At 30.5% G+C, this 16,484-nt stretch overlaps 1 protein-coding gene across 1 annotated transcript in view; it reads left to right on the top strand.

Annotated features, from left to right (window-relative positions):
- Positions 1 to 3,710: 3,710 nt before the first annotated feature.
- Positions 3,711 to 16,484, top strand: part of LOC143064195 (uncharacterized) — a 28,306-nt gene continuing 15,532 nt past the window's right edge. The window contains exons 1-2 of the mRNA XM_076236846.1: positions 3,711 to 3,885; positions 14,637 to 14,779. Coding sequence (XP_076092961.1) covers positions 3,852 to 3,885; positions 14,637 to 14,779 — 177 coding nt within the window. The 5' untranslated portion in view covers positions 3,711 to 3,851. The remainder of the gene's footprint in view (positions 3,886 to 14,636; positions 14,780 to 16,484) is intronic.

The raw sequence follows: 16,484 nt of genomic DNA, 5'->3' as shown, positions 1-16,484 counted from the left end.
GAGTTTTGAGTTTATGCTATCCATATAGTCATATCATCTGATGTTAACCTGATTATATATATACCCAAGACTAAAAATATATGAATTGACCATTGTATAATGAAATTTTTAAATCCCGACCATCATCGTTTGACTTTTTTTTTAAATACTTGCTCTTTCGAGGCAACAATAGAAATACCCTTTGTTTAGCCTTCAAGAAACTATTCATTTTTGTATTGCGTGTTGATGATTAGAAATGATATTCAATCATGAAACTAAGTTTTCTTATGGAACATCACAGTACATTTTTATTTCATTTGACATCAGTGCATAAATAATATATGGAAAGTTGTTCTGAAAACTTCTGAACTTCATATTTGGTTCAGTTTAGATGAAATGATCTGGAATCTATAAACAACCATTCAAAAAATTCCGAATAAAACAAAAGCTCACACGCATCAAACGAATGGATTATAACAACTGGCATATTCCTGACTTGGTACCGGCATTTGTTCATGTAGAAACCCTGGTTTTAATGGCCTTGTAAATGACACATTTGGATCAATCAGAAAGGCAAAAATAGATTTGAACACCGTTGCACTCTGAAAACTCAAATTAATGGACAGAAGAAAGAAAAAATTAATGGCTAGATAAAGTGAATTGAGAAAAGAGTGGAATATCTGAATAGCGGAAGGAACTGTTATGTATATAGCCATGCACTACTCACAGAATGCTTGTTAATTTGCATTGTGACAAAATCATGTTATATCTCAGAACTTGTATGACGTCTTTAAGCATTATCTGTGGGATTTTCATTGATCGAAAATTTAACCTGAGAGAACATTTATTTAAAAGTAAGTTTGTGCTTGAAACTAGCTTTCAGTAACTGTAAGTGCACTTGGTACTATAGCGACTTTTTGTTTAAAAAATATTTTATTTTTAAAACTTGCACAAATTACATTAACAATACGAAAGAAATACATGAACTCCGTCTCGGAAACAAGGATCTGTCTCCCTTAACAAAATGACAACATTGGGAACATGATGTAAGGAAACCCAATAGAACATAATTTTCAATTTTGTGTCTTCTTTGTTAGTTGTGTAGGGCGGGAGTCACGTGTGGAGCACTGACGAGTTACCCTTCCAGAGCACCTATGATCACCCCCAGTTTTTGGTTGGGTTCATGTTGCTCAGTCAGGCTTAGTTATCTATTTTTTGGTTGGGTTCATGTTGCTCAGTCAGGCTTAGTTATCTATTTTTTGGTTGGGTTCGTGTTGCTCAGTCAGGCTTAGTTATCTATTTTTTGGTTGGGTTCGTGTTGCTCAGTCAGGCTTAGTTATCTATTTTTTGGTTGGGTTCGTGTTGCTCAGTCAGGCTTAGTTATCTATTTTTTGGTTGGGTTCGTGTTGCTCAGTCAGGCTTAGTTTTCTATTTTTGGTTGGGTTCGTGTTGCTCAGTCAGGCTTAGTTATCTATTTTTTGTTTTGTGTACTATTGCTTGTCAATTTTTTTTTTTTTAGCAATGGCGTTATTGTCTCTTTATTTCGACATTGTCGCAGTAATTCACTTATGTTTATCGGCAACGGCAATAATAAATAAATCATATATTTCTTTTTTATATTTTAAGATTTTAAAAGGGAACAGTTTTCGGTCCCTGTTCATTTATCAAATATAAAATGAACTGTTTTCTAAGTGATATGGTATCTAACTTATAAACAAAAAAGGTGTTTAAATAAAAAATGAAAGTAATAATACCAACATTTTCGATTATGGTAATTACGGCGTGCACATGTGTCAAGAAGAGCAATTCAGGCATTTCAGGTAGGTGACATTCCTCTGACATATCGTAAACTCGGATATAAGGATCCTTCAGATGTTTCTAATAAACACCATTTTCTCTTTAATGTGCGCATGAGATTTAATATGTGAAAGACAAGGCTTTTATATGTGGATATTACACAATAATCGAAAAGCAGAGCATGAAAATGTTCATTGTAAATGTGAAATAGATGTTATCCAGATGTTCAATGAAGTTTGTAAAACTATGAATTTATTATGGATTGTGCTGTATACTTTGATATTTATGATTCTAAAGATGTTTTGGTATGATTTTAAAGAATATCTTATTATGATTCAACTTGTATTCCGACAGAGTCTCGTCATTCCAGTCAGTATGTATAGCATTTGTTTCTAGTGATTATACATAATCTCTAAAAATTAAAGGGATCATAAAACATCATATATATTAACATATGGGATTATATTTCTATTTTAAGCAGACAGTATAAGAAATTTTGTAGTCTTCAAATTTATTGATTAAATATTATATAATTTCCCAGACCAGGCGCAAAAATGAAGTGGGGTTAAACCTGTTTTTTGAGATCTCAACCCTCCAACTATACCTCTAGCCAATGTAGAAAAAAAACACACAACAATACGCACAGTTAAACTCAGCTTAAGAAAATCCGAGTCCGATGTCAGAATAGGTAACAAAAGGAACTAAACAGAATCCTTTGTTAATTTATGTATTATTGTCAATTAGTTTAGCCAATTACTGACATGCCAGCTCCATGCCTCAATTAAACTGATTGAAAGATTATGTCTTCATCATATGAGTACTAAGCTCAACCTTCCAGTAAGGGGTTTAGTACTATACCATCATAAAATAAATGACTGAGAAGAACAATATTAAAGTCAAAATATGTTCTTTGTTATTATGTATATATGAAACCCCGACTTTAAATAAAGATTACTTTACTTTACTTTACTTTTATGCAATCTTTAATGACTTGGCAACAGTATCGTAACCTCTCTCTATATAAATAGGTCTTATTTAACTCTAAATCATAATCAGAGACTGACATATGTATATATGTAAACAGATGTATTAGTTATATGTCTCTCGGATGTAAAGAAAAGTTATATCACGCCGGAACAAATTTTTTGTTTCATAGGCTCTTCCATGAACCCCCCTTTTTGTTTGTAAAGAAGCAAACGGCTACTTCTGTATGTATTCAGAGGGAGGAGTTTGATTAGCCAGCATGAACGATTTTCGTATCTAGGTCAAATACGTAAATTTCGGAATGCAACACATTACAGTCATAATAAATGAATTAGTAACATTATGTGCACCATTTAAGAGTTTGAAAGTGTAGAGTTAAGGAAATATAATAAGTGCATGCTAATTTGATAAAATTCATTATTCTGAAGACGTCAATATACGCATGTGCAAACAAATTTTATTGGATGATTTAGAACCGATAGCTAAAAAAAGCACGTCATATTAGAATATTAAATAAAAAGTGCTATCTTCAGTGTTTGGTACAGGTTTGCTGTCATTAGGCACAAAAGTTCAACATAGAACTCTATTTAGAACAAATAAAGAACCTTTTTTGTCAGAAAACACTGTCAAACCTCCAAACCATGATACTGTACTGAACTATCCACACTGATCTGTGTCCACACTTGTTATTAAACAAAATGAAAATTAAAAGTAACATATCAATTTCCAAAGAAAACCATAAAAGTATAAATTCAGTCACGGCGATCATTTTGATTAACATCTTTATGCCAAAAAAAAATATATATTAGTGAAATTAAAAAAGCATATTTACCTTTTGAGATTGTCCATGTGGATATTCGGAACATTTCTACAGTTTTTAACTTCCGTTTATTCTGGTTCTTTATTTTGATTGTTAGGAACTAAAAATGCATAAGTTCACAGAACCAGTTCAATATCCGCCATATAACAACTGAAGCATGAAATCGACAAACAAAACAAAATAAGACGAAGAGTGATAAAGTTGCACTTACTGTTTTTAAAGCATAACATTTTGCCAATGGATTATTACAAAAATTAAATAATGGCAAGAAATGGGATGTGTCTCAGCACGAATGCTTTTTGAAGGTAATATTTCTTGTTTACTTGGGGTTCCATAAATTTTTCACAACAACAATAAAAAAAATTAGAATATATATAGACTGATAGCCTTTCAAGAGGGTAGGAATACACTTTACTGTCAGTCGTCAAGAATGGTCATTTTTTGCTACCGTTAATATCAAATAGTTCAGATTTTACCATCATTTGTCAAAAATATTTATCGTGATATGTCAGAGCCAGAGGCAGAGGTCTCAAATAATTTACAATGTTGCAGTTACTTTTGGAAAAGAATTAACGAGATTTGTCAAAATCAGTAAATTTTTATATCGTCTTAAAGAAAATGTACATTTTATGTAATGCACCAAAAATAAATGATAATGTCATTTGGCAAGATTTTTTTTTACCAAAACATTATTCATCATGAAGGTACCCCAATTAGTCATTACGAATCTCTTTCTAAACCTTTTTTATACGTCATATTTTTATGGACTAAAGACTTAAAAGGGGGGCAGGACTTTTTTGGGACATCAGATTGGTGGTTTTTAAGCTTGGGATGGATTTTTTCAGGATCCAGGAATTCTTTTTTTCGAATTTTGGGATGTCAGGATTTAAATTTCTTTAAATTTGGGACTTAAGAATTTCATGTTTTTAAGCCCTGGATTTCGGGATCAAGAACCCGCCAACCCCCACTTAACCCCTCCCCCTCTTAAAAGCCTTGTGGAAATTGTAAACTATGTCCAGTACTCTAAATTAAATGTAGCACAGGACTGAAAGGACATGTCCTGTAAAAATATATGGACCATAATTTGCTATTGGGCTCGTTTCCTATAACGATAGAAAAGTGATAAAAATGTGTATTTCTGTAAGAAAAGTTGTAACTACATCTAAAGATGCCTTTATTTTTATCAACATACAAGTGTATGCTACTTTTCCCTAGAAAAAAAATTGAAATTAACAAATTTCAAAGATTATACGACCGTATTTTTGTGTCGTTTCTCGCGTTACTTTTCGCTTCCGAAGTGCATAATGCTGACTGATTTATAGATAATCGTCACCGGCAAATTCGTAACTTTTGCTTTCAAATAATAAAGAACATCGACCAATAAGAATAGTAAGAAGAAAATGCCGAGAACTATAAGTATTTCTGTACCAGGTGTAAGAACACTGGCGTTACTTTCGTTTCCGATTTCGTAACGCAAATTTTAGATGATGTAATCTGCTTTGTTGTAACAGAATTCTTTATATCAATATGCAAATATGAACTCTCGCGAGATGTTCAAACAGGTAAATCAGAGATGATTTACATTCTAGTTTTGTTCTTCGTAATAATTAAGTTAGAAAATGACGTTATCGTTATGCGTTACATTTCACACGAAACAAGTCCAGTTATTTCCTTTTTTTTATTAAAATTGTTTTTGTCGTTAAGTTCTAATCATTTCCGGTCATACGTGAAACATGTGACTAACGTGATCACACCCTTACGGCCGGATAAACGAAATACTAGGTCTAAACATTGTTTTTGTTTCCAACGGGATGTTAGCAAACATAATCTGTAGACTTGTTTCGTCTTGTTACAAAACGGAAAATACAATTTTCAAAGAGATTGCGCCGGGGGTCTATTATTTTTCCTATGTGCATAATGTTACATACGATCTTGTGTGAAAATAAATGCCCAATGACTTGACAAAATCGATTTCAGATTTGACGATGTTATAACACACTTCGTTTCCGGATAACGATGTAAAGGGTCCTTGGAAAATTCAATCAAAATTACGTCTCTTATCATTGTGCCGATGCTCGGATTGATTTTGCTTTAGCAGTAAATATTACTGGATATTTTAGATGAATTAAGATAATTTAATAAAAAATACATGTTAATATACCGTTACACTTGGAATGTAAAAATTTGGTATCTTTGTCACAATTTTTAATTATTTTTTTTATTCATGTTCTGCAAACACTTTTCAGAAATGCAATAAACTTGTCAAAGGAGAAGTAAACTTTTACCATGCATGACATGAAAGAAAGTACTTTATTGATTTTAGCCCACTAAAGTAGGTTAAAATGTGGAAACCATGTAGATGGTGTACAGGTCACAAATATTACATGGTGCCTATTTTAAAGATTTTAATTCCAAGTTCAAAGTTTTTTTCTTTACTGGATTTAAAGAATTTTACATTGCCAATGATTTGGAATAAATTGTATATAACTGGAATTTCAAAATCAAATATAAATACATTTTTTTGGCTAAAACATCAAGATACAACGATTATGGTATCCTGTATCAATGAAGAAAATATGGAAATTTCTGAATAAATTGTACTAATTGTTTTCAAAACAAGCACATATTTAGGAGTTTTATAATACTGTTACATTTAAGATGGATTTTAAGAAAAAGTATACTGTTCAGATTATTTTAAGCAGATTTTGCAATAAAATAAAACTAAAAAAATGCTTTCGGTTTCTTATGGTTTCCTGTCGCGTTTAAAAAAAACTTTAATCTAACATCGAAAATAGATTTTAAATATAAACATGAAGCAAGTAACACTAGTAATGGTGTTCATTTATGTCTTTTGAAATATATTGTGCAAAATAAAGAAAATAAAGATTGGTTTCCTGTTTGGTTTCCTGTCACGTAAACGGTGAATCAAAATGTATTAATTTTTTCTTGAAAAACTCAATTGTTCCATTAATACTATTCTAACACCAACACAACCCACAGAATAAAAGTTAAAGTTTTAGAACTTATAAAAAAGGATACAAAAAGAAACCACAGACCGAATACCAAATTATGGTCCATATTAAGACCTGGTGATTTTGTTAATTTTGTAATACATTTTTAAGAAAAATTTAAAGAATCATTAATTCGGTCCTGTAAATGACAAGCCCCAATTTTTATGATTGTACATGTAAATAATGTTCTTTAAAAATTTTAAGATTATGCGATCACAGCTATATTTGTAATGTGAGGGTAGGTTTTCTCATGAAAGATTGTAAATGTCAGATATAGTTCCAAGTCGTCTGTTTGTGTACTAATAAAATAATGTCTAAATGTCTAATGTACTATGGTCTATGCAACAAAATGATATTAAACTGTACATTGTATGTCAAAATGATTTGATTTTATTATTATAAAGAAGATTGTCTGCTATTAAAGTTTGTTACTAGTTATAAACATCAATTATTTGTAAAACCTTCAAAGAAGTTTATGATACATCTGTACCTTAGCAAAAAGATTTTTATGATAAAGAGAATACATTTGAAGCAAAATTTTGAAAATATTTTTTTTAATTTTTATTTTGTAATTAGAGAAATTAACTTATTTGAAAGACTAAGTAAAACTAATCTCATATTCAAATTTATTATCCCTTGATTGACTAGTGTGTCAGAGTTTATGAAAATAATATTTTTCATACCAGAAAAAAAACAGCTTTTAATCCTAAAACTATTAATTAAAAGAAATTGTTTGTTTTTGTAACACTTTTCTATAGCTGACATGACTGATATAATTATTGCTGTTTTATTGAAGGTAATGTTATAAATAATGAATTACCATAACAACATTAACTCATTAAACCTCACATTAAACAGAAATTGATCCTGTTTATATCATTAGTAATTTACAAAATCACTCTCTTTAAAAGATGTTAAACTATTGAATAAATAATTACAGTATCAGCATGATCAGGAGTCACGCCAACTGTATTTTTGTTCGCACACCGGTGATAATCAACCTATTACTCTTTGACAAAAAGTTAAAGTTCCTACAATTGTGTAGACTAATTATAACATTGCAAGTGTCTAGAAAATAGTTTACATGCTTATCATGATTAAAACCTTTATACATGTATGGCATAACTTAAATAGAATGCTTACTTAAGTAATTTTTATAATGCAAAATTTATTAAACACCCCATGGCCACTTATTGCTAAAAACAATAACTGAAAGATTATTATACGACCGCAAAAATTGAACATTTTTTGGTCGTATATTGGTTTGATGTTGGCGTCGTCGTCGGCGTCGTCCAAATACTTTTAGTTTTCGCACTCTAACTTTAGTAAAAGTGAATAGAAATCTATGAAATTTTAACACAAGGTTTATGACCACAAAAGGAAGGTTGGGATTGATGTTGGGAGTTTTGGTCCCAATATCTTAGGAATTAGGGGCCAAAAAGGGCCCAAATAAGCATTTTCTTGGTTTTTCGCACTATAACTTTAGTTTAAGTAAATAGAAATCCAAGAGATTTTAACACAATGTTTATGACCACAAAAGGAAGGTTGGGATTGATTTTGGGATGTTTAGTTCCAACTGTTTAGGAATTAGGGGCCAAAACAGGGCCCAAATAAGCATTATTCTTGTTTTTTGCACAATAACTTTAGTATAAGTAAATAGAAATCAATGAAATGTAAACACAAGGTTTCCGGAGTTTTGTTCCCAACAGTTTAGGAATAACGGGTCCAAAGGGTCCAAAATTGAACTTTGTTTGATTTCATCAAAAATTGAATAATTGGGGTTCTTTGATATGCCGAATCTAACTGTGTATGTAGATTCTTAAGTTTTGGTCCCATTTTCAAATTGGTCTACATTAAGGTCCAAAGGGTCCAAAATTAAACTTAGTTTGATTTTAACAAAAATTGAATCCTTGGGGTTCTTTGATATGCTGAATATAAAAATGTACTAAGATTTTTGATTATTGGTCCAGTTTTCAAGTTGGTCCAAATCGGGGTCCAAAATTAAACTTTGTTTGATTTCATCAAAAATTAAATAATTGGGGTTCTTTGATATGCCAAATCTAACTGTGTATGTAGGTTCTTAATTTTTGGTCCCGTTTTCAAATTGGTCTACATTAAAGTCCAAAGGGTCCAAAATTAAACTAAGTTTGATTTTAACAAAAAATGAATTCTTGGGCTTTTTTGATATGCTGAATCTAAACATGTACTTAGATTTTTGATTATGGACCCAGTTTTCAAGTAGGTTCAAATCAGGATCCAAAATTATTATATTAAGTATTGTGCAATAGCAAGAAATTTTCAATTGCACAGTATTGTGCAATAGCAAGAAATCTTCAATTGCACAGTATTGTGCAATAGCAAGAAATTTTCAATTGCACAGTATTGCGAAATAGCAAGAAATCTTCAATTGCACAGTATTGTGCAATAGCAAATATTTTCAATTGCACAGTATTGCGAAATAGCAAGAAATATCTAATTGCACAATATTGTGCAATAGCAAGAAATTTCAATTGGAGTTATCTTTCTTTGTTCAGAATAGTAGTTGAATCAACTTAAATCATTGTTTTATACAATATACAATGTATATTCACTTTTACTACCAACCAATCTTTACCATTCAGTGATAACAAGCACTTTATTTTACATTTTAATATTTTATGATGTATTTAATAGTAGTTATTGTTGCAAACTCCAATAGAAATTTGAATTGATATCAGTTTTGGAAAAAAGGAAAGGGGGATTTGAAAAAAAGGGGGGGGGTTAAATTTTTCTCATTTCAGATTTCATAAATAAAAAGAAAATTTCTTCAAACATTTTTTTGAGAGGATTAATATTCAACAGCATAGTGAATTGCTCAAAGGCAAAAAAAAAAATTTAAGTTCATTAGACCACATTCATTCTGTGTCAGAAACCTATGCTGTGTCAACTATTTAATTTTAGATTTAAATAAGTTTGAAGAAGAAATCTTTAATTGATTTGTAAAATCTTGACATTTGTTTTGTGTAAAAAACCCATATAATGTCAAAAATTTGATCACAATCCAAATTCAGAGCTGTATCACGCTTGAATGTTTTGTCCATACTTGCCCCAACTGTTCAGGGTTCGACCTCTGCGGTCGTATAAAGCTGCACCCTGCGGAGCACCTGGTAAAACTTGTCTTTAGCAATGTTAACTCTTTAAATTCAAAAAGACTGATGAATGTTTGTCTCAATTTTCAATGTGAAAATTTTGTGAATGTAATGTTGTGTGTCATCGACTTTGATATGTTATAACTTTTTCTAAGGGACTTATCATTTTTTAACTGGGAGTGTGGGCTGGCCAAAATACAGGGGGGGATGAAGTTTTTTTCTGTGTGTAGGAGGGTTCATTTTTTTTACAAATTCAAAGAGGGGGGTCAAATATTTTTTTGAGACAAAATGTCAAAAAGAACTTAACAAAGTCAAATCAGGTGTATGGTTAACACTATTCATATACAATAAAGTTTGACATCACAAGACTTTGGTAATGCAGAAAGCTGCGTTTTTGTGTCATATAAAATGAAAAGGTGCTTCATAACCCGAATACTTCAGTCGTTATATTTCTTCCACTTGGATCACTAAATTTGATAAGCATTACTGTCAAGTTTTTTTAATCAGCTTAAAAGTTTGAGATAAGTTAAGTATTAAATAAAACAGAATCAACAGCAATTTGTGCAAAATTTTATCCAAAAATGCAAAACACGTCGCATCATGAGAGAATATGTTATAGAGCAATAAATTCTACAATAAATCATCAAATATTCATCTAATATACCTACAAAACACTGGGGTAAAGCTGATGACCGTAACTGCATTCACGGTCATCCCAAGATGTTGGATGAAAAATTAGGTCAGTTTCTGTATTGTCTGTTAAAGTGTTTCTATATCATTTTCTTTACAAATCATACATTGAAACGATGTAAATTTATAAAAGAATCACTCGAAAATCACTAATTACTTCCGAGAAATGTGCATGAAACGGGAAATTCGATTTGAAAAAATCGTTAAGATGACCGTAAATCATAATCAAAATATTTTCAAGATGACCGTGACATAAAACAAGGATGACCGTGATTGGTAAAAAGATGACCGTAACTTGTAAAGGATGACCGTAATTTGTAAAGACTGACTGTAATTTATATAGGACGACCGTAACTTTTATAGGATGACCATCAATTTTAAGAAATATCCGTATTGTATTCAAAGCTTTTTTGTTGAGTTTGTCGATCTCAATAGGGGCTCGGTTAGCGGATATAAATATGTTTCATAAACTTCTTTTTTTAAACTATAATATAATTGGCCATATTTAGGATTTATAACAATGATAGTAAATTGCATATTTCTCGTAAGCAATGAAATATTTATTGATATCGACGTTAAAATTTTAACACAAATTTACAGCTATACGACGAAAATTTGAAGAAACATGAATGTGTCCCTAGTACACGGATGCCTCATCTACACTATCATTTTCTATGTTTAGTGGACTATGAAAATGGGATAAATGCAGACAAGATCATTAACTAATGCTCATTAGCTAGTAGATACATTTGTATTTTAAAATATAACTGACATATAACGATCGATCGTAATGGTGCTATGTGGATAAATTTATCAGTTTTCAAGAGCAAAATTGGCAGAGCGTCATCCCTACAATGGCTTCCATTTCTACGACTGTGAGCATGAACTGGCGTAATGGGGAGATAATTTTGAAGAAGTAGAATCCTGACTGTATGAATAACATTTCTGTATATATACAAATTGACAACGTTCCGCCTTGTGATACGCTTTTCGTACAATACTATTTTAAGGATCTACTTTGCTGGAGCTCACCTTCACTAGTTTATTCGAATGATATTTTCAAAATATTTCTGTTAAGAATAAGAATTTATTGTCTGTTTGTTTGTTTTTGTTGTATATTTTAGTAACAATCCTATTGTTTGGATTTTACACTAATAAAATTCTTATTCTTATTCTTATTCTTAAAAATATTTTATTTGCACGACAAAATGATAGACGATATAATATCAATGGGTGTACATGCAATTTTTTGGCATTTTTAAAAATGTGTATTCATTATATGTCATTAAAAGGAATCCCAGAAACAAAAAAAAATCTTTTGTCGAGCAGTTGAAGGCTGTGCACCGCATGTCTTTTGGCAAATTCATTTTAAAAATTGAACCCTTTACTGTAAAAAAGATACATATGGTAATCTTTGCATTTGAAGCACGTCTTATTTTCTTCTACCTATAGGATAAAACTTTCATATTAATATGTGTATACCAACACGATTAATCATTTGATACAAAAAGATAGTTATATAAATACGGATATTTCTTAGAATTGAGGGTCATCCTTTAAAAGTTACGGTCATCATTTACAAATTACGGTCATCTTAAAAGCAGTAACGGTCAGCCTTGTTATGAATCGCTGATTCTGTTACGGTCATCTCGATTGTGATTTACGGTCATCTTGGCGATTTTTTCAAATCGAATTTCCCGTTTCATGTACATTTCTCAGAAGTAATTAGTGATTTCCGAGTGATTCTTTTATAAATTTACATCGTTTCAATGTATGATTTGTAAAGAAAATGATATAGAAACACTTTAACAGACAATACAGAAACTGACCTAATTTTTCATCCGACATCTTGGGATGACCGTGAATGCAGTTACGGTCATCAGCTTTACCCCAGTGCAAAAGATGAATATTGATACAAAAGATGATTCTGATATGATAAACACCACTAATGTACCTTTTTGTTTATGTTACAAGATCCCTCCGGGTCCTTTATGCCTTTCATTCCCTTAAAATTTGTACTTTTAAAGCAAATAAATCAAAATTTTGAGGTGACTATCATACATTTATCAATAAAATGTGACAATAAAAGAGTAATTGAATTGTTCAAGCTGAAAGTATGGACTGACTCCATATGAAAGTTTACTGGATAACTCAATGGAGGTTTCAATAAGGCCAACTGTAAAAGTTAAGTTTAAGGAGCATTCAAGAGAGGGAAATATAAATTAGATTCCTCACAGTAAAAAATGTGTAGTTACTTTTTCAAAAAGTACATGTACTTTTTAATGTATTTTTTCTCAAAGTTACTGATTCAAGTTTTCTTTAATGGTCCAGTATGCAGGAAATCAGGGGAAAAAGTCCAAGCACTGGCTTTCCCTACCTTCTAATATTCATGGACTCAATCCACTGAGAATATTTGATGTTTGCCATATTTTTGTGAAATAACATTATAAATGTTAAAATATTGGTACGTTTAATAGAGGGGGGATCAAATTTTTTAAATGTTTTTAAGGGGGGATAAAAAAAAAAAGTGAAATATTATGGGGGATCAAGAAAGTTTTATGTGTTCGATTTCAAAATGACCAGTCCCTACCCTCCCAGGTAAAAAAAATAAGTCCGGCGCCTGAGTCCCTAAAATACATCTGACATTAATAGTTTCTGGATATACAACACAGAAATTCTGTACTATTCATTTTTTAATGGTCATTTTTATTGTCCATGATCAAATTTTGATACATAATCATAGAAATATATCTGTACTTGTAGTTCTAGATAAAAAAAAAATCAATGTACAGATCAATAATTATTTCATTATACATATATATCTCATAATACTAGACATTAACACATAATAAAAGTCATTGTCACATTCCACATGAAATTCAGTTTGATTTCACACCTACACCTTATACATGTTATATTATGATCAAAAGGAAAATAAGCAATTATTATACATTGTATATACAAAATGTATGATTTAAATAGCATTAATTTGAACTAGAATATTAAGAACAAATTTACAAAAACTTGTACTAGAACTAGTTTGAACTAAGATGAATCTGCATTTAGGATTTATTTACTCAATTGTAGCTTGGAGTATTACACATTGTAAATATGATAACTTCAAAGTTAATCTATGCTATAAAATGACTTTCTTTAATCTATAAATCAAATTTCTATAGTCATGACAATCTTCATTGAAGTCAGTCCAGGGCAGCTGATGGTTATTACTTTTCTTATCCAGTTCATTATCATGATTTTTCTTGTTATCTGTATGCATACATGTACAATGACTTTCAAGTTTTGGTAATTTTGATTTTGATAATGTTTAAGTTATTTGACATAGCAAGCGGCTGTAGAGTCTGTATTCCAGTTTCCAGTTCAGTGTTACATATATTTGTACACGTGCAAAAACATGTAATGGCCTAATTATTTAAATGCTGCATCTCTTATCATTTGCATGGAAAAGATTCAATGGATCTTATCGCTAATTCCATTTTGTGGGAAACATTTGGTTGATTATTGAGGAAATGACTGAAGCATGACTGGTGCGGCCCCCTCTTAGACAATAGGTGTGCCCCAACTTTTGAAAATTTCTGGATCTACCACTGTTTACATGTATATCAATGACCTAATATCAATATTTTGTAGTGAGTTTGTTGTCAGGGTTTGTGGGTGTAAGACTGACCTTAGGATATTTAAAGTTTAAATTGTCCACTTGTAATCTAAAATCAAACATGGTAACACAGGAACAATGTTTGTTTATGAATGTCTCAATTAAATAAGTTAAACATTGATCATCTTATAAAGCATTTAAGTTGAGAAAATCTTCTTTAGATCATAACATGGTGAAAGGGAAACTTTGTATACTTATTATTTAAAATAAACATAAAAAGTCAAGTGCGTCTTTTTTTTATTTATTTAAAACAGTACTAGTGTACTTATTATGCATTATGTCATAAACAGCAGAAGTTTTCAGTTATGACGAATTAATTTATTTTGACATGTTTGAAGATATTTAAACAGACATAATCTTATTACATGTTTATGAATTTTCATTGACCTCATTTTCTTCTAAGTTTCATGATACATTTTAAGTCTCTCAAAGTTTCACCTCGACTCAAAGACACTGTGAATGTATTGTAATGTATGTCCCATTTTATTGAAAAGAAAATTTTGTATAAGTCTGATCTTGGTTGGTACATGCTAATTAATTTTGTATAATTTTAGACGAAGAAGTCAAGAAACCAATAACAAAGAGGTACAAGAACCCTAATCTTATAACAGGGGACATTACACAGAAAAATGAGTCCAAATTAGAGCGAGATAAAGCCATGAAATTACGACAACAGGACCGCATAACTGCAGCAGAGGTTTGTATTATAAGTGAAAAAGAAACTTGAAGATCCATAATCTTATGGTTATAATTAATACATGGTCTTTATTCTGTTATTAATTTATAATATTACCAGAGAATCTGTAGGGTACTTAATGAAATAGTAAACAAAAATTCTTTCTGAAGACTCTGAAATGAATATAAATTAATACTTATAAATGCACAGCTTTTTAACACTATATATATAAAACAAATATTTATGTACAAAACATGTCCAAGCTTTCACTTAGTTTTTGGAGTATGATTGGTAGGACAAGAAAGCTCTTGCTCTGGATTGATTGTTGTTTGCTAAAACTCATTTTAATTCATTGTTCATAATTCATATGTACAGTATATATATGCATGTGATATTTGTCGCTGGATGTCACTAAATTGGCCAGTTATGAATCTTGACAAATCCCACATGGTAAAACTTGTTTACTTTCTGTTACAAATGTCTCTTATCTGATTTAAACAGAATATTAGGATTTTTTGTATATTATATTTTTAATGATATTTAATTGAATATACATATGTACAGGATGTATACATGTTATAATGTACCTATCTGAAAATAACCAATTAAACTCAATTGTGCTATTTGTGTATTCAAATTGCATTGACTATATATTAACTTGTGATAAATAGTCACTGACCTTATAAGGGCTAGTTTATGATGTTGATAATGAGTTCCTGAGTTTCAATAATAATGTCAGTAAAATATACAGGTTAATGGAAATTTTCAGTCATTCCCTTCAGATTCAAAAATCTTACCCAAATTAGAATATATAGTTCAAAGATTTGTAGTATAAAGAGATCAACCATTCATTGTTTGAAATGTAAAATGAATCTTATTTGTATATATATATTAGAAGACGATGTGGTATGATTGCCAAGGAGACTCTCCACAAGAGACCAATTGACACAGATATTAACAATAATAGGTTACCATACAGCCTACATCAATGAGCAAATCCCATACCGCTGCATAGTCAGTTTTAAAAGGCCCAGAAATAAAAAATGTAAAACAATTCAAATGAAAAAACCAACAGCCTACATGTACTAGTAGTTTACATGTTAAACAACAATATGTACAAAATAATGAACAAAAACATGTAACAGCAATTTGAACAATTTGCTTTTGTACTCTGTGTGACACAGGATAAAAATGCTTGGCAAAACATGTTACTAAGCCATGTACAGATAAAGTTTATAATTTGAGACAATGTCTAGTTCAATAAACATTCCATAACTACAATTATAACACATTTGTATATGAACATAACATTGTTTTATGGTTCCCAATTTAAGTTTCGATTTATATATTAGCAAATCTATTGACAATGTTTTATTTTTATTGAACAAGATACATTTGTATGTTAATCAATGTCATCAGAATTAATGATATGTTTACATAAATAAAATTCCAATGATTATAAAAGAAAACATGGTTGATAGATTTTTACTGTTTGTTTAACTGTTTCAAACAATTCATCTTGAATGTGTTCTTCTAGTGAATGTATATTTCATGGTTTATTGATGGCAGTCCATAAAATATTGAAAGTGGTTGTATTTCTGTGGTATAATGTAAGTTACAGTTAAGATCAAGGGAAATTAATGCAGCTCCAAATCACCTGATGTGTGAAATTTTGATGCAACAAACATAAATGTAATGTGGCGTTTAGGTGCACTCCAAATATGTA

The sequence above is a fragment of the Mytilus galloprovincialis genome, chromosome 2 (assembly GCF_965363235.1).
Source record: "Mytilus galloprovincialis chromosome 2, xbMytGall1.hap1.1, whole genome shotgun sequence".
NCBI classification, from domain to species: domain Eukaryota; kingdom Metazoa; phylum Mollusca; class Bivalvia; order Mytilida; family Mytilidae; genus Mytilus; species Mytilus galloprovincialis.
The sequence above is the reverse complement of the archived record's forward strand: the minus strand, read 5'-3'. Positions and strand labels throughout refer to the sequence as shown.